The sequence below is a fragment of the Rhopalosiphum padi genome, chromosome 2 (assembly GCF_020882245.1).
Source record: "Rhopalosiphum padi isolate XX-2018 chromosome 2, ASM2088224v1, whole genome shotgun sequence".
Classification (NCBI taxonomy): domain Eukaryota; kingdom Metazoa; phylum Arthropoda; class Insecta; order Hemiptera; family Aphididae; genus Rhopalosiphum; species Rhopalosiphum padi.
Genome location: NC_083598.1, coordinates 30,678,385 through 30,698,451, shown reverse-complemented (window position 1 = coordinate 30,698,451; position 20,067 = coordinate 30,678,385). Strand labels below are relative to the sequence as shown.

The following is a 20,067-nucleotide window of genomic DNA, read 5'->3' as shown; positions in this document are numbered from 1 at the left end:
TGGTATACAATGTTAATATTTAATAATTTATAGTTTATACTTTTAAAATGTTATCAATTTTTTTTTTTAAATATTTGTAAACTATTATTATCAATTTTTAAGTGAATTAAATTATATTTGTATTAAATGCAATTACTATTGAGTATAAATTGTATAAATTGGTATACTCAATGATACTATTTAACCCAATAATATAATTATTATTATTACTCATTAAACGAAATAAAAAAAAAATAAATACACCGACTAAAGTGTTATGTAAAAAAACCTCACCAGTAGCCTATAAAATAGAATTATTATCGATCGCACTTATAATATTTATGAAGTTATGCACTTGTTAACTTTTTTATATAAGCTTTTGTCTACGTTGGTAACTACCTATACTCGGGTAACTCATGCAACAAACTAGGTATTTATAATTTTCAAACCATGTGATGCGGAACAAAGCTAAATATAATTATATTTTATTTTTTACATATAACACTATTCGAAGTACATATAAGTATAATATAAATATTTAATTATAAATAGCCATATTTGAGATTGACAATGCCTAGAAACGTAAACAAAAATATTGCATTAAGAAATAATTACCATAATTAATCCTGTTTATAAATGTGTTTAAATGATAATGACTTAAAATTATTTTCAAAGTTGTAAAATTATTGTCAAATTAGTTTTTCGTTAGACTTTATAACATTTTAAAGTTATTGGTAGGATAGTATCAGAGTAGTTATTCGTTACTGAATTGGATGTCGAAGTTTAACAAAAATTAAATAAATATGGAACATTGTAAATTGTAAATTTAAATAGCGCATTAAATTCAAACTTTTTTCTGAATTATATAATAATAATTTTAATACTAAGCTATCTGCAGGTTCAGTCGTAAAAATAATAATATTTAATTGTTTTTTTTTTTTTTTTTTTTATGACTTTTCTACCAATTACATTTTATTGGTTTAATAATGAGTTATAATAAAAAAAATTCAACTTAATTAAATTAATGCAAAAATTAGTAGTAATATTTCATAAATAATGCAACATTTCTATTGTATATAATATTTAAAAATTAAATTACTTTACTTTATGCAATAAACAGTATGAAACACATAACACTATAATGTGTGTGATTTAAAACTAAATTAAAATTCAACCCGCGTAATTATTAAATTGTCTATAATGACAGACAAAATTATGACATGATATATATTTAGTAAATATTCAAATAAACTAATAAGTTTTAAGATTTATTTTAACTTACATAATATGATTTAAACACACGATTAACTCGATTTTATGCATATCAAAATTATAATACATTTCAAATGTATTGTTAAATCTCTTTAATCTTTTGGTTCTAATATGGTCATTTAAATTATCTAAATAGTTTGTACTGTTATTGCTATCAAATATCTCGCAATGTCGTCTTTGATGAAATTAATTTTAAATCAAATAATTTTAACAATAATAATATTAACATCAATAATATGCTTAGGACGCTTGAAGCTTAAGTAACGTTTAGTTTTTATAATTTAATTCGATAATTACGTACATCATTTGTTGATGTTCATCCTTAAATTATGCAATGTCCAATATCATTGACCATAAATAGAATAAGGATTTTGATTGAGTTTGCTTTTTTTTTTTACCAGTTAGAAATTGTATTAAAACTTAATTGTGATCTGTGCTTTTAACGTAGAATCAATTTAAGTAAATCATTTTATTTTGTCTTTTTATGGATAATTCAAAGTTTTATAATTTTTTCGTCGTCTTAATGTTTCTTTTTTTTTAGCTTTAATTGGCTTTAATGTTTTGTTATTATTCAAAAAAAAAAATATATATATATCTCATGGTATTTTCGTTTTCCAATTTTTAAATAAAATTGAAATCGAATATAAATGAAACATTAGTTTATAGTACTTTAGATTAAAGGCCGTTTTATTGAGAATAGACTTACATCAGGTAGATATACTGCATAAAATAAACAGATTAACTATTATTAGCAAAATAAATTTAGAACAACATAAAAATAATATTAAAACAAAAATATTTTAAAAACTGGTTTTATGGCTAATTACATTTTTTTCAATGTTTTTATAATTTATTATTCAAAGGATTTTGAGAGTTTTATTACCTTATTCAAAATGTTTTTAGCTTTATTTTAAATTATTTTCCTTTTTTAGTCCTTCAAAATCAGTAAGTACTCTAATCATAAATAAACAATCATGAACACATTAAATGAGTGACCGTTTAGACAAGCATTATACATTTATTTTTCAATTATTATTCATCAAGTTCGCTTTGGCCTTTTCAATTTTTGATTTGTTTTTTTTTTATTTATTTTTTTTAACAAATTAAAAATAAAATATAAGCTAAAACTGTATCTACGATGAACTTAATAACTTTCGTATAAAATCCTTCAAATTTAAAAGATATTTTTGCAAATTCCTCCTAGTTATTTATTTTGACATATGTCTTGGTAAGTAACCATTACAGCATTTTGAACTACATAATATTTTAGGAGTTTTATATTTGCATATTTTCCTATTTTCCTTGTGTCCTTTGTTTTATCATCATCATCATTACGTTTATTAGTAAAAGGACGTAATTTTACAAATTTAATTGGTCTTAGACTCTTAGTAGACTAAAATAAATTTATAATTCCGATCATGAATGGCTTACACATAAGGAAAACACTTGTAACTGATTACCAATCAGATATATTTTATAACGTGAATTCATCACTTTTGACATAATATGTTCATTAAACCCTTTTTTTGACACGATTCGTAGAAGTTAAAATACAAAATAATTGTCTATCTTGTTACTTCCCTCAATTCGTTGAAATAAATAAAGATTGTATACCTAATAATAATAATTTATTTATTATTAATAATAAACATCATTTCATATGTCAGTTATTAGTGTTAATGAAGTTACTTTGCACTTTTTTTTATCATTATATACAACGACCAGGTATATTGTATTACAATAACTATACTATGTGAAAAATACATATTTGTAATTTACATTATTCAAATATTCTTTGTAATATATACAATGCCGGATAAGTATTTACGATTACCAATTTTTCCACTTGGGAGGTGACATATACATAATATTATTTACACCAATCTTATCGTACATGCAATGATTTAAAAATGTATACTGATGTAAACTGCAATAGAAAAATAGTTTTATTTAGGATGTCAGACGTCCCGTTTTTCAATCAATTGTCCCGTTGCCCTGACAACTCTTTTCAGGGCACTAAAATATCCTGTTTTTTTTTTAAATGACACACCAATCCATATATAATATATTATTAAATATATTATATTATATTATATAAAATATTAGAAACGTGGCATACTTCAAAAACGCCCGCGGCATACCCATTGAAAACAACTAGTTTATAGAAATGGTTTAACCCTCGCTGAATTATCATCAAAATGTTGTATTGAATTGCACTATAGTTAAAAATCTATTAATTAGAGTAAAGTGATAGCCTATTTATTTAGACAATAGATAAATGCATAAAATGTTTGTGTTACATATGTATTAACACGAGATACGTACAAAGGTATTTGATTTATAATAACTCAGGATAGTCGTTTTGGGAATTAAGTAGGTTGTAGAGAAGCCAAAAAATATGATTAAAATTATAATTACAAACTTTCATCTCTTTTCAATAGTTCAATACCTATTTAAATTGATGAACAGTTATATTAAGGAAACGTTCTTTTTGTTTGTTTTATATGAAAATAACTATTTAAGCTGGTTCGTTTTTTATTTTTAAGCTATAATTAGCTATATTTACTAGGATTCCAAATAAATTAATCTTTTTCTTAGATAGAAATATAGAATGAACTAGACAAAAATAAAAAATTTTTAAGCAATTTGAATGTTTAAACTTTGAGTGACGTATGTAAGCAAATACATAGAGCTAAACTTTATTATACATCGTATTTTGCATCGTAGTACTTTTTTTCCTTGGTTCAAAAATTTGAATATATATACAAGGTACCTTGTGAGGTTTTTTATACCAGTCACAAAAAAACCAAAAGTACCTATATAATATAACCACAGCTTTCACAAGTCACGTAGATTAATTTTAAAATGTATTGTGTGTTGGCGGAATTAAATAATATTATATTTAATAACCAATTAAATAATTTAACAAAAAATATTATTTATATAAATCAATATGATATGCAGTAACCATCTTGTAACAAGTTTTCAGTATATTATTTTAATCCACGTATTCAAATGTTATAAGCTATTATACTACAGTTAGGTAGGTTACATCATAAAACTATACGCAACAAAAAATCTGTCTGATGAATTTTTCCGGCCATTTCGACAGATCGCCTAAGAGACAACAAAATTGTTAAAATAATTAAAAACAAATTAGAAAATCTCACTCTGTGAGTATTCAAATTTCTAAACGTATTTCAATTATTTCAATACAATACAATAACTATAATTCTATTTCTGTATACATATTATATTATAATATGTATAATTTGTGTACATTTGTATTTCAGTAGTTATAAATTAAACAATATTACCTAGGTAAAAATAAATCTAAGGTTTTAACTATTTTTTTTTAAATAATAAATTTTTTAACACATTCAACAAAAATATAATTTACTATGCAAACAGACATATATGTGCCTATTTTTTTCATATAGAAGAACTAGTTTTTTTTTAACGGCTGAATAAGTCGAGTAGATAAAGAAGATAATTATTTTATAAAATATTGTTTTTTGTTCATACAATACAACAAAAAATTACAATTTGTGATTTTATACAGTACTAGACAAAACGCACCACGTTTACGTTAAATTGGATTCAAATGATTTAATATTATGTTCGCTATTATATAACACGTATAATATCACACTTCTTACGTCTATATAATTAATTATTATTTAATTATTATCATGTTCGACACGAATTGTAAAATAATTCAGAAATTCCGGAGTAAATATCACAGAATTATCAAAATTAAAACATAAAACGAAATAAACGAATCAAATTAGAGTATCAAATATACATTTATATATATATAGATATATTTAAGAAAAATCAAGAATCGAATCCGGTTATTTCATTGTAATTTGAAAAATGATTGTCCAAAATACTTTAAAAAACATTTTTACCGCTATACAGCTGCTACCCAAGTGTGCCTCCCGCAAGCAGAAGAAGGTCAAAGCACTTCTTTTTTTACCCCATCTTATTTACCTGCCATAAAATTTACAAACGCGGAATGACAGATACATAAAATATAATATAATTTATGTATAAGGGTAACGTATATTTATTGTTTATAAATGTACTTATAGCCGGTATAGGTAATATTGGCATGCCGTATGCACGCCAAAAACTATTTCCAACTTCTGACTACCAATTTTTTTTTGATTTATTAAAATATTAAATATTCCTTTAACCTTTCAGTCCCATACATACAAACATAAAATACGTGTAGTTACTAATTTACTATGATGAAGAAAAGGTGACTTCAAAATGAAACAAAATTGACCTGCTTAGATTTTGGTACCCCCACTAAAAAAACTCAAATGACGCCATTGCATTTACATACTCGTAGACTATAATATATAACTCACTTTTTTGTAGTTGTCTCGGTTTTTTAAATTCAAAATCTAGCAACCCTAATATTTATGTAAATTTAAAATTACATATATTTTATCAAAGACTCTGTTTTATTTATGTATTGGGTATTTATCATACATATTAATAATTACTAAATATGCATATTAAAATATTGTCGATATTAGTATTGCTATTATTATGATTGTTCTTGTTGTAATAAATATGATGTACACCTACTGTCAGCTTATGTGCTTGTTGATAAATGTTCGGTTTAATTTCGATGAACGATCACGTTCGGAATGGAAATTCATTGCAGACGATATATTATAATATTGTCTTAGCCAATTCAAGATGGATATTTCGGAATGACCTTAACAAGTCCCAACCGTGTGAGGCGCCGTATTACTTTCGAATCGTAATAGTATACAATATACATTCTACATACATACATACATACATACATACATACATACATACATATATAGATATATAGATATATAGGGGTATATAACAACCTTATGTACAATTTGCGATTTTCAATTTTTGTATACACGTCACGTCGTCTTGCACGTATCTCCCAAAATTCATCTCGGTACGATTTGTTAATAAATTACCTATCGTACATTCGTACTACACAATCCTGCTTATTCCCGTGAATCGCCAAGGAACATAAAAAATAATACATTTATAACGGTATACGTTATTCAGACGTGTCACATCAAACGGGCAAATAGTGTGTCTACATAAAATTAACATAGTAATGTATACACGAATGTCGGTCCATTGATCGGAGGAAAAGACCAAATTTTAATAGATTCAAGTAAATACGCCATATACATAATAATACATAAAAAATATATGTATAATATTATATTGTCGAGTCACTTTGTTTTACTCTACAATGGTAACTTGGCTACTTTTAATTTAATAAAGCAAAATTAATTTTTGGAAATCATATTATATTATATTATACAAAAATAACATAATATATTGAATGCGTGTTATTTGTAGTCGTTTCAAATCGAAATTAAAATTATGTAAAGTAACAGAATATAACTAACAAACATTTTACGAACTTTTTCGCTACTAAAAATTAATTGATAAAAATGTTGAATGATTGAATACAATAAATTTTACACGATAATCGCTGTTGTAAATACCTGTTGTTCATGTTTTCAAAAACATGTTTTATATTACAATATGAAACTGAAAATAGTATAGCTGTCAATCAAAAAATAACTAAAACATAAAAAACAAAAATTAGAAGATAATAAATATATATATTTAAACAGAATTAGTGACATAAGTACTAAAACAGTTTTAAATATATACATAACATTAGCAGGCTAGCTGTTTTAATCAACTCCGCTAGGGAAATGAACAAATATGGTTCCGTAGAGAAAACATTAAGTAACGGGCGTGTTTATATTTAACGAAAATGTTTTTCTTGTAGCAGAACATTATGCATTTATGTGTAGATTAGTTATGTTAATAAGAGAAAACGAATGGCGTCAAATCATTTAACGCATATTTAATATTTATACATTAAATATCAATGACTCCCATTGATGTTAATTTTTTTATATCAAGTCAGAACTCAGAAGTAGCTTCAGAGATTACCCCAGACATAAGCTTTCCAGTTCCATTCATAAGAGTTCTGGGGTGTATTACTCAAGCAGTCTTTTTTCAGGTAGTAAGTTATATGTAGTTGAAATGTCTCTAGGTACATCATAATTGCATTGAAAAATGCATGTATATTCGTAGGTACATGAGTACATCACACTTCCTTTCTTAAAATAAGCCTATAGATATAATATCTATGAAAAAAAAAATAAACAAAATATAAATAACGCAGTTTTTTAGCACAGTCAAATTAAATTGTCCTTTAAAAAAAAAGTTCTGGTCAAAATATAAATCACTTCTTGAGTTTCGACAATTCTATTAATATAACTTTTAATGAAATTTATCCAGTAGTTTCGTAAATTAATCGTTACAAACAAAACCATTTTCAATTTTTCAGATATTTATACAGGGTTATTCACCAAACACGGTTACCCATATTTATTATATCATAATACATTTATTGATTTATTCAAATTATGGAGATAATTTGTATTATTTAAAGGGTGATAAAATATTAAGACAAAATACGGTCTTCAATGATAGTGAACAATTTCAAAAATCAAATTTATAACTACGTTACTCAAGAAGAAAAGGAGATGGAGTATACATGGAGTATTATGTACAGAGAGATTAGATTGAATATTGTTTTTTTTTTTAACATAAACTAAGATAGTCGAGTATATCACATTAATTTCTATACATTTAATATACTTACAGGAATCAAAAATTATTGAATAATGTTTAAATTCCTCGTTTTGTTAAACCATTATTAATATAATATACCTATGACTACATATTATTATATAATATTCTATCTATACCTACATTGGAACGAGCGATGCAAACCTATTAGTATAATTATTATTATTATTATATGATTGAGTATATAACTGATCACGCATTATGATGATGGATGTATAGCTGTCATAGATTAATACATGCCTGTCGACAAATTCAAACCGTTCTAATAAGACACTGCATCGAAACTCGTCAAACCAAAAGTCACTGCCAATAGTAGACTATCAGAATTCGTTTTGAAACATGACAACCATCATTCACGTGGTACCCCAATGGATTTAAGAACCATTTCCTCTCGATAAAACAATTATTATATTGATCAAATGATAAATTGATAACGTACGTAATATATACCAATACACCTATCATCGTAATATCAATATCACAACCATATAATAAAATATTATCGAAGTTAATTTTCTTATTTACACTTTATAGGGTAATTGACTCAATTAGTATGTACACTTGTTACTCTAAATATTTATAAAAAATAAATCAAATTAAATTTTCAACTTTATTATGTTAGTGTTATATATATTAAGCATATAATTATTTTGATTTATAAATATCGAAAAATAACAATGTACTATGCAGAATATTTCAATGGATTAACATTTTTCAAAACCTAAAAATCCTTTAAATATTGAAAAATAAAACAAATAAAATAATATTAAAATTTTACAATAGATATTGTGCTCTGTAGTTACTTTATTCAAAGTTTCTATTAAATAAGAATAATTATTATTAAGTTTAAAAAAAAAATCTCTACATTATAAATGTTGTACATTCAAATAATAAATGTAGTGTATTGCATTGTATATCTTTATCCGATATCTGAATAAATGAAACACGGGACTAAACACGGATACTTGACATTATTTATTAAATCCTCTTTCCAAATATGTACCCTCCTGCAAACAAAATTGCCATTCAAATATGATTTATTGACACACCACGAACAAACGTATTTAATTTTAAATAATATTATCGGTTCTGTTTCCCGGTTGTTTTACCTATAGTGTGCCGACCTCTATATTTAGTCGAAATTATAGCGTTTTTAAATAAACATTGCACATTTAACAAATCAAAATAAATTAGTTTCTTTGTGTATATTATTATGATATTTTCAATAATAAAACGAGCGTATAAGTTTGGGAGAAATTAACACCCACCATCGCTTTTGAATAAAATTTCTAAAACATTTTTTAAATTGTTCAGATAAATATAACTTTTACATCCAAGTGTATATTATTATAATATCCTTTTAATTCTGATATTTATATTTGTTTTTCGTAAATTATTTCCATGTTCAATTAGTCATAATCATAAATTAATAATAAATTTATAATTTGCTTTTCATTTTGTATAGTTAAATATATTTGTGAATAATATTTTTTTATGATTTTAATTCGTTTACATCAAAAGCATTTTAATGTCAATATTTGAGGCGTTACCGTACAGTCCGTACAATAATTGTATTTATAATTTTTACTTTAAAATAATTTATTCATACTAGTGGGTTAACGCCGAAATTTTTCTGATATCATGATCGCCGATACGTAGATTAGAATTTGTGTAGATGTGATTTATTAATCAGCATTTTTTCGCACTTATTTGATTTGAAATATCTCGTGTTTTCGAGTATTTTACCGTGGAAGTATACGGATCACAATTACAATATTCTATAATATGACATGGTCATAACTGTATATCAAAGATATTATTGACCAGTTAAATTATATACCATCATAAAATAATATGATATATCGTGTAACGCAATATTATTATGTACAATATTCGCGTGAGTACTTTATTGGTTTTTATTCACTGCCAGTTTAAAATAATAAATTTTATCGTAGTTGCCGATCTCGCGGTTTACGCGACAAACCACACCACTTCATGGCTTTCGGTCGAGTTCAAAATATTACAAGCACACCGACACGGACGCGTGTTGTCTATGATACGCCATCGACGAGCGCGTAGACGAAAAATCGATACATCTATCACGGGGAGACAAAACATAACATCGCCAAATATTCTATGCTCGTAACACTATTATACAAAATTACAAATATAATTTTATGTCGCGTAGCGTAATTATTATTATACGCAGCGCCGTGCAAACAAATAATTATTTCTAATGGTACATAATAATATAACGGTATCTTCGCGAATATATCCGATTATTATTTTAATCCTTATATCAAATAACAGTCGAGACTATTATTAATATATTATAGTGGCTGTAACGCGTACTCCGTTGTTGATTCAAATTTTTTTTTTAAAAATCACATTTTCGTAATCTGCAACGAAACGATTATGATTATTTTTGTACGCGAGCGATAAATCATATATCATGTTTTATTTTATAATATTATATTATGTGCCTCGACTGTGTTATTTCAGTATTTATATAGCCGTGTATTCATAAGAAAATGCGTTCATGTTGTCAGTGTAATAATGAAATGATGATTTCACACTCGTTTCGATGATTGTGCTGAAAGTTCATACCAATTTTGGATTACAGAGAATTTTGCGCTCGTCCCAATTCGAAGAATATATGAATACTATGCCATAACGCGATTTATGTTTAGATTAAGGCTTTTGGATTGATTAAAAATGTTTAAATGTCTTTTTTATTCATAGAGTACAAAAATGACATTGATTTACTATGATTTTATGAAATGCAATTGTTTTAACCAAATCAGCTGAAAAACACAAAACAATTATGTACATAATATATTATATTTATATAATGCTATGCAGTACAGTAAGTTCACTAAGATGTCAGTAGTGTACATAAATTGTGGCAACTGGCAATTCTGATTATATATAAGTAATTATGATATAATGTTTCAGTTCATCGTGCATGTGTACCAAATAACTTTGTAGGAGGGAATTCGAATTTCGATTGCGATTTATTAGTAAACACCATTGTAATGCATAAAATAATAAAATGTAATAGATTTTATATCATAATATGCCTATAATAAAATTATATAGTAAAAAATAAAAATACGAAAATTTATAACCAACATTTTTAGCAAATGATTTCTGTAACACAGCCATATAATCTACGATGGCTATTGTTATACACACCGTAAAATTCAAACGATATATAATATTGTTGTATTTACACAATATTCTATTTGAAAGTTCCAAAACGGACAAAATTGCGTTCCAGCGTATTCACAGTTTCTCATAAATTTGTATTGATCGTCTACAATAGTATTATAAAAGATTATAAAACAATATAATATAGTAATAAATATATGTATTTATTAGCTCTATGCGTCGCAGACGTAATTATTTTACTACCATCGATTTACTGAACTTTACACTATATAATATTAAATTATGCATATTAATAATTGATGTATCATCAATCGACATAATATCATTATAGCAGTGAGATGTGTAATACTCGAACAATTGTCCGACAAGTCCGAACGCACCGCCAAAGCGTATTATTATAATCTCGACGGGACCTCATCGATATCGCATATTTTATAACTATTACTATTAAATAAATATATAATATATATAGGTAGTGGGGTTTATGGTGGCGATATCGTTTATAATAAAATGTTATATATACAGAAGCACGCGTTATTGTAAAATGTATACAGATCATAAAAGAATAGTTATCAGATCGGATTTTCATACATTTTTATAAAATATCGCGTGTATAATAATATAATGGCCACTAAAACGGAAGCTCCGCGAATATACGCGACACCATAAAAAAAATCCGTTTAAACGCAATTTTCCGTCTTACCGGGTTTCGGCTTAAGCTCATATTATATTTATACACACATACCGCGTAACTTACACCCACACACACACACACATAGGCCAAGAGTGTTTGCTCTTGAAACGAACATCGTTTTTATACTTAAGACAAGTCTCGCGGTTCATTTCAGACGATTTTTAGTGTGCATGTGTAGGTGGTGGATGTGTGTATGCGTGCCTGTCTGTGATATACCGTAGATACCGGCTATTATGATATCGCCCACGCAAACAGTCCCCGTTGTGGCATACGCGATTTCCACGGGATAACCGCACAAAAGGTTCACAGGGAATATTTCGGTAACCCAGGTGAATATCTTAGTCAATTTATTGTTGTATTGCAGTCGCGTTTGGAACTTTTCTATTGTAATACCAGCGCACACCCAGTCCGAACGCGGACCGTTTTTTGGCAAATAGTATTAAAACGCCAACAATGCAGATTTTTTTCTCGCAAATAAAAGATAAAACGCCCCATATTATATGCCGTTTTAACGTATAACCTATGTGACACGCGTATTAAAAATATAATCGACGCCAATATATGACGCATTAATCGGTATTTATACTATATGTCATTACGCTGATGAAACTTATATACCTGCAAACCAAAATGGTCGCCGAACGTTCAGGTTAAAAGTACAGATAATCTAGAAAAACACAATGATAAAGTCTCCAATCGTGTTTAAAACTGCGTCAAAAATGAGTATGTGCGTGTACAATGTCCTTATCGCTGTCCGTGTTTTAAAAACTAATAGACGACGAAACGTAAATATATAACTGATGGTAAAACGTATACGTTATGCAGTAATATAACGAATAATTTATTATACTCATTTACACTTAATCATCATCGGTTAATAATATTATTTTTTTTTTCAACACCGGCTTGCGGATAATAATATATTATTTATCAATCGTGATGGTACACAAATATTTGCTATGGTATATTTATTCAATATATTTGTTTTCCAGGAAAAGCGTTCAAGAACTGTCTGTCAGACGGCACGTGGTACCGACATCCGGAGACCGGAAAACAGTGGGCAAATTACACCAGCTGCGTGGACGTTGACGACTACGAGGTATTCAGATCGTAAACATAATATGCAACAAAAATATTTTAAAAAAATACCAATAATAATAATAATTATAATTAAAAAATCGCAATCGCGTTATACGAGCAATGACTGCAATGTACACAATGTATGCAATGTATGTACGTGTGCAGTAACTTGCATTGTTTTCAGATAAAATATATTTCAAATATACGATGAGTATGTTCAATTGCTATTTTTGCATCGTATTGAAGTATTCTCGTCGTGTTTTTTTTTTTCAGTTTCGGGAACTAATAAACACGCTGTACATCTTTGGCTACTCAGTCTCGCTGGCTGCTCTGCTCACGTCATTGCTGATTTTCTTCACGTTCAAGTAAAACAAAAAACAACATATTTTCGTCTTAACGCTTTTGCGAACCACGGCCCCGACTCGTGTGTTGGCAGGCGAAAACTCTTAAAAAAACATTATAATATTATATGTAGTTCTCCCCCCCCCCCCCCCTCACTGCCCAGTTTACGTTTAGCTGTGCGACGAGTAAGCACGCGTATATGATACGATGCCGTGTTTACTTCAATAGTTGTAGTTGCAGTAAACTTGTTGGTGTAACATCATGGCGCGTAAACGTTTTCGGACGATTCTTTCCGCGTCTGTTCTCGCATTCCGGGTAACATTAAACACACCCAAACTTCCGTATTCACACGCGTGTACGGTGTTAAATAATATTATATAACACGTATGCGTTTAGTGTATATTGAAAACGTGTCCAAAAAGTTTAAAAACTATCCTAGAAAAGCGTTTGGAGAATATTAGCGTACATTGACTTCAGACTTGCGCGGAGATGATAGTTCGTTGTCTATTCGCAAACATTTCAAAATTTTACGTTTGATTACTAACGCGATTGTTCTGTGACTGTAAGTGCAAAGCATACCACGCTATCTCTGGAATTACACAACTCAATACGAAATAGACGAACAGTTAAGGCGACTATTTTTTAGAAAAACTAAATGTTAAAACTATGCGGCGTTATATCCGATCCGAAACACAATATAATATAATAGATATCGAACCTACAACTACTTTAAATATTATTATCCTCATTCTATATTTGCTTTAAATTTATTGTTGTAATATACACGCTGACATTATATAATTAACGAAAACTTTGCGTGACCCACAAATACGAGTAAATTCGTGACCAATTAAAGCCAGTGAAACTCTATAGGTTTGCACGACACTGCACGATGCTAAAAAAATATTAATTGTTGAGCGATGTGTTAAGCGCACTCAGACTAATAACCGCTCTGGTCTAAATTCAAAATCAATTTATTTCAAATAGATCACCCAACACTTTGATGATATATTATAACTATGTTTATAGGACTCTGAGGTGCACTAGGATCGCTATACATGTACACTTGTTCATATCGTTGGCGCTGAACAATTTCACATGGATCATTTGGTATAAAACGGTCGTGCAAGATCCGTCTGTTGTCAAAGAAAACGGGGTAAGCATCACTACACACTGTACAAGTTGCCACAGGAAAATAACACAGATTTTCACAATATTCTTGGGATATGCAAATAAAAATGATTTTTATCGATGGTTTATTATTTATTTATATATATAAAGAATTATTTCTGTCAGCGATATATGGTTTAATAATAAATAAATCTTTTATAATTTACATTAAAAATGGGTTATCATTTGAAGAAAAGAAAGTTTATATTTTCGTGGAACAATCCTTAAATGGTATAAGTATTAGAGATTAAGTAAGCATACTAAGTATAAGTATTTAAAAATATGACCAAGTATACTAAAAAGTCTTAAAAATCTTAATATTTAAATAATTTTAAAGACAAATGGGAGTTGGTATAATAGATTAACTATCTGACATATTATGTAGAGAGAGAGAAACTGATCGATGACTTTGAAATTGTATTGTTCCATCATCCAGCATAATTATATAATTATCATTGGTTATTTGAAACTGAACGTTAATTTACATCATAATATTATCGTATCAGTCCGACTTGTCGATTAGTATGCTCCAGGTGCGTATGTATCATAATATAGGGATATGTAATTTACATAATACCATAAGTGCCAATAATATTTGACAAACCCTGAAAGATTTTACTCCTTCTGCATGTTTTTTATTTATTATTTTATTGTTAATTTTTACAGGTTTTCATTTGTCTTAGTAAAAAAAAAAAGTTTTTTTTAGTCAATAAACATAAAACATGTCAATAAAAACCTACGGAATAAAATACAATTTATGTAATCCCGAAATCCATTAATCACGCACTCACTTAATAGGTACGATACATATATAATATGCGTATGTTTGTCGCTGGTATTGGTTTGGCTCAGGAATAAATTACAATTTCTAACGATTCCGAATGAATTAAAAGCCGCAAAAACGTCAATATTCACTAATACACATGCGCTTACGAGCTGACTTACGCGCATTCGATGCTGATATCCAGTAAATAACGTAAGCCAAAGCATTATTGTATGTTACATTTTATGCCATACGATTTATTTCTCTCACACAAGACGTTCGTTTTCTCAAACAATTCGTGTGTACTTAAATATAAAAATAAATTTGTACACGATTATAAGTAGTTACTTACACAAATATATTATTTCTCTGTAAATTACAGCTTTTAATACTTATTTTCTTATATAGAGAGCCGTTGTTATGTTTAATACAAATTGTTTATCAGCACTTTGATTTGAATTGTATTTTACATTAGATCAGGACAATAAAATCCGTATAAAAATACGAGTATGTACAAATAAAAAAGTAAATACATTTTTCGTTACATTTAAACGTTTAAAAAACGACGAACGGACGAACAGCGTAGTAATTTTATACCTTACAAAACATTACAAACCAGCACCAGGGTCAAAACATCTACGCAGCAGTGTTATAAACTGCCTATACAATATACTATTCAACAAATTATGTGATACCATTTACCATGATAGATAAAATAAAAACTATTTTGTACACTCATGAATCGCAAAGAAAAACGAAAAAATAGTTACATAATCATTACGTTTGACGAGATAAATTAATTATTATGGTCCAATATTTTTGTCCAAGCAATGTTTACTATAGAGTCGCTTTAGTGTTTCACCAATATTATAAATCAGTTACAATACAATATTTTGGCTTGTTCACATTTATTTGCCTAAAAATAATTGCTACTACGTCAATCATTTGTATGCCACGAGATAGGATAATTTCTCACCTCGGTGTTATTTAAGTTCCGCAATATAGTTGTCTATTAAATCGCTTGGTTGCCATAAGCATACATCTTATATTTAATATATTTAGTCTACAAATAATAAATTGCAAGTACATCTACAGATATTTTAATCAAATATCGATTGTCATTATTCATCTAAATTGTTCCGTACTTATAAAGTGAAAAAAATTCACAACCAACAATAATAATAACAATATTATAATTCTCAATAATTCAATGTTTAATGTTATATATTACATAAATGACAAGATAAATATTCAAATATATACATTTTAGAAGCAATCGTGACTAACACTAATATTGTATTATAAATATATGTTGGCTATTTAAAACATAAATACGATTGTAATAAATTAAATTTTAACTAACTGTATATAAGTGAATATTTTGACATTTCTATCATCTAAAAAGTACACAATTAGATTATTCTGCGTTCAACATAATTATCTATTTAACAAATAATATCTACATGCACTTATATATATACAATCTAATAAATCAATAAATCTAAGTTAATTATATTTATGGAATAAGAACTACGCTAAACAATTTTGACTTTATTGATATATTTTCTGACTTACAAGCTGTTACTAATTAAAATAATATCTAAGTTGTTGAATTCTAAAAAATAAAAAAATAAACAATACTAAATTTAATTTTAAACGAAGAGCAACAAACAATATTTAGCAAATACACGATAATTCATTGAATATAGGTTAAAATAAGGTTCTGTGGTTCTGTAGCTTGTGATATTAGCATTTTTTTTAATTAATTAATGACTTAAGCGAGAAAATATTTGATTCAAATAAATAGTTGTTTACTAAAATAATAACATATAATAATTAATGAAATATTAATACCCATTAAAAAAATATTCAATGCCAACGCCAGATTTATTTCAAATTCATGACCAATAAAATGGTATTTGTAGTATGGCTGAATAAATAATTAAATCTAAAATCTTCGGTTAATTAATTTATTTATTCTTTAATTAAAAACATAAACTTATATTTTCTTTTATATAATTGTCAAAAAAATTAGGCTTTACTTAGTTTATTTATAAGCACTAAAATATTATAGAAATATTGAAATACATAATAATTTTAACATATTTTTATGTCAGGTATTTTTTTTGAAATTTATTTTAAATTAAATAATAAGCATCACTTATGATTCTTATAAAGTTACATACATCAACGTAAAATTCAAAATATGTATTTCGTCATAAAATATTGCTGATTTTTAAATTGAATACAACATATTGACCGTAATTATATTGCGTTCTGAGCAGAGCGATGAAATTGTTGATGAATTGTTTTACAATAATTTATTATAAGTGGTTTTTTATTTATTTTTATGTATTTTTCAACTCTTGGAATAAAATGCTTCAATTTTACAATTTGAACATGGTTTATGATGAATAATTGATACTTAATTTTCAAAATAATCAGAAAAAATATTTTAAAAAAATCAATTTTGTTTAATATTTTTATTATAAAAAAAAAAAATAAAAAATAACGTTCAAGTCTTAAAATGTGTAGACAATATTTTAATAATTTAATTTTCTATAAATGATAAAATGTTCAAAGTATTTTATTTTTTTGCTACTATTTTAGATATTTAAAATTGTTGGGTTGATCAAGTGTTTTTATTTACGTTTGGACTAATTTATGTTTTTGATTCAGTAGAATAAAAAAAGAAATATGAATAAAAAATTCAATCGATTTTTCTTAGTTATTTTTATTTTTATTTAAATATAAAAATGTATAAAAACTAAACGATAGCAAAACTTGTTTACGCGTTATCACGTTATTAACATTATTGTCGGTGAGCATCATCATTTTAGTCATATAATTTATTATAATATGAATCGATGGTATAAAAACTAAACGGTCTAATTGAGGTCCAAATTGCCATACTTATCAATAATAATAGAAATAATAATAATAACAAAATATATAACACATATTATTAACCGGAAATTAATGTGTTACTTGAAACTAATTTTACGGTCCAACGGTTATTCAGACTTCCGGGTAAGTTGTTCAACTATATTATAAATATTAACCAACTTAAAAATAAAATAAAATATAAAATAATATCACACAAAAGATATGATCCAAGGTTAAATTTGTATGTTGTAGTCACAATATTATATTTTACTATAATTTATAAGTCCAAAAAATTCGATTTTTTAAGTGGGAACCAATATAATACGCTTACGACATTTCGTCGTCTGTCATTTGATCGCATACTGAATTTGATCACGCGTCATTTCGTCGCTTATCGATATTAGCGATAATTATTTGATTATAGTATCGTATATGGTGCATTTATAATATGTTTAATATCGTTTAGTTATCGTATTTTTAAAGTTTTTTTTTTTTAATGATACCAATATGATTCTTTGTCAGTTAGTCTGTATCTAACAATTTACCATTATACAGCTAACCGATAGTGTACTAAAATACACGCCTTTACAATTTATAAAAAGTCAATAAGAGGTTATATTATCTTTTAATCCACAATAGTTTTTATTCTCAAACAAGAGAAAAAGATCGGCGAAAAAATAATATGGAGATGATGTAATGAAAAAAAAAGTACTGGTCGTGCTGATACAATCCAGAGTAAGATTATCAATTTAAAATTAAAGACTCGCTTTAATCACTATACTATAATAGTCATATTATAATTATTTATTATTTTTCAAGTATTTGAATAAGTAGGTATTCTGCATTTCCGAATATAAAAAAAAAGTATTCTTTACAAGAATGAATTCATTTATATTAATTTCATAAGTTGTATTAATAGATATCGTCACGAAATCTACCGAATATAATCATGTACAAAACAGGGAAAAATTCGAAACAAAAAGAACCATAAATGAAATGAAAAAAAAATGCTATCACTACAGTTATGTGCACACGTGGTTTATTAAAAATACGTCTTCACAGCAGGTAATATTATATAAATATCGAAAAATGACAATTTTCTTTAAAAACTTTTTTTTTCCAATTAAAAATTATATTTAATTTTTTAAATCGTATTATTTCAATTACCATCACCCGCAGTAGCTGGTAAAATGCCAAATTCAAAATGTTGAAAAAAAAACAATACAACCTATTTGGAAAAAGTTCCTGCAAATCCACAACATTTCATTTTGAAATTCCAGAACAATTAAGAAAGACTTTGGACAGTAACAAGTTTTTGTTGTTTGACACTGGTGATACTGTGATAGTAGCATATACTAAGATGAATGATTATATGATAATTTTCTACCGATGAAAATTCAAATTTATTGAAAAACCTGGAACACTGGTTTTCGGACGGAACATTTACAAGCTACACAAACTTAGTTTTAAATTTTATAATTTTCGTGCAGTGTTTCATAGTGACATAAATACATAATACGTTTGGTATACGTTTATTTGCTACCAAATAAAAAGTAAATAATATAATATGTAAAATTGTTTCAAGTATTAAAATCACTGAAGTTTGATATATGTTCAAAAATTCAAAAGCATCTGTGATAGATTTCAAAAAAACAGCAATTAATAATGCTATTAAAAATTAATTTCCAAATATCCATGAATATTTTTTTTCACTTAAGTCAAGCAATTTGGAGACATAAACAATACCACGGTCTCGCAAAACAATACAGTGACAATGTAAGCTTTACATTAGAAGTACGAAAATTACCAGTCCTTAGTTTTATACCTGTAGATAAGGTAATACAATCATTTGAGTTATTATTAGAAAGCAGTAAACACATATTATGCCGGAATCGAAAAATTGTTATCACCCCCAATAACCTATTTTGAATATACATGGATTGGTTTAACCATAATTTCAATTTTTGTAAAAAATAAGTTTCATTTTTTTCTATATTTTAATTTAATTTTACTTTTTATAAAT

At 26.7% G+C, this 20,067-nt stretch overlaps 1 protein-coding gene across 2 annotated transcripts in view; it reads left to right on the top strand.

Moving 5' to 3' along the window:
- The window catches only part of LOC132921091 (calcitonin gene-related peptide type 1 receptor-like), a 103,163-nt gene that overhangs the window by 72,171 nt on the left and 10,925 nt on the right, over positions 1–20,067 (top strand). For both annotated transcript variants that reach the window (XM_060983927.1, XM_060983926.1), the window contains exons 4-6: positions 12,796–12,902; positions 13,157–13,248; positions 14,255–14,381. In XM_060983927.1, the coding sequence (XP_060839910.1) occupies positions 12,796–12,902; positions 13,157–13,248; positions 14,255–14,381 (326 nt within the window). The remainder of the gene's footprint in view (positions 1–12,795; positions 12,903–13,156; positions 13,249–14,254; positions 14,382–20,067) is intronic.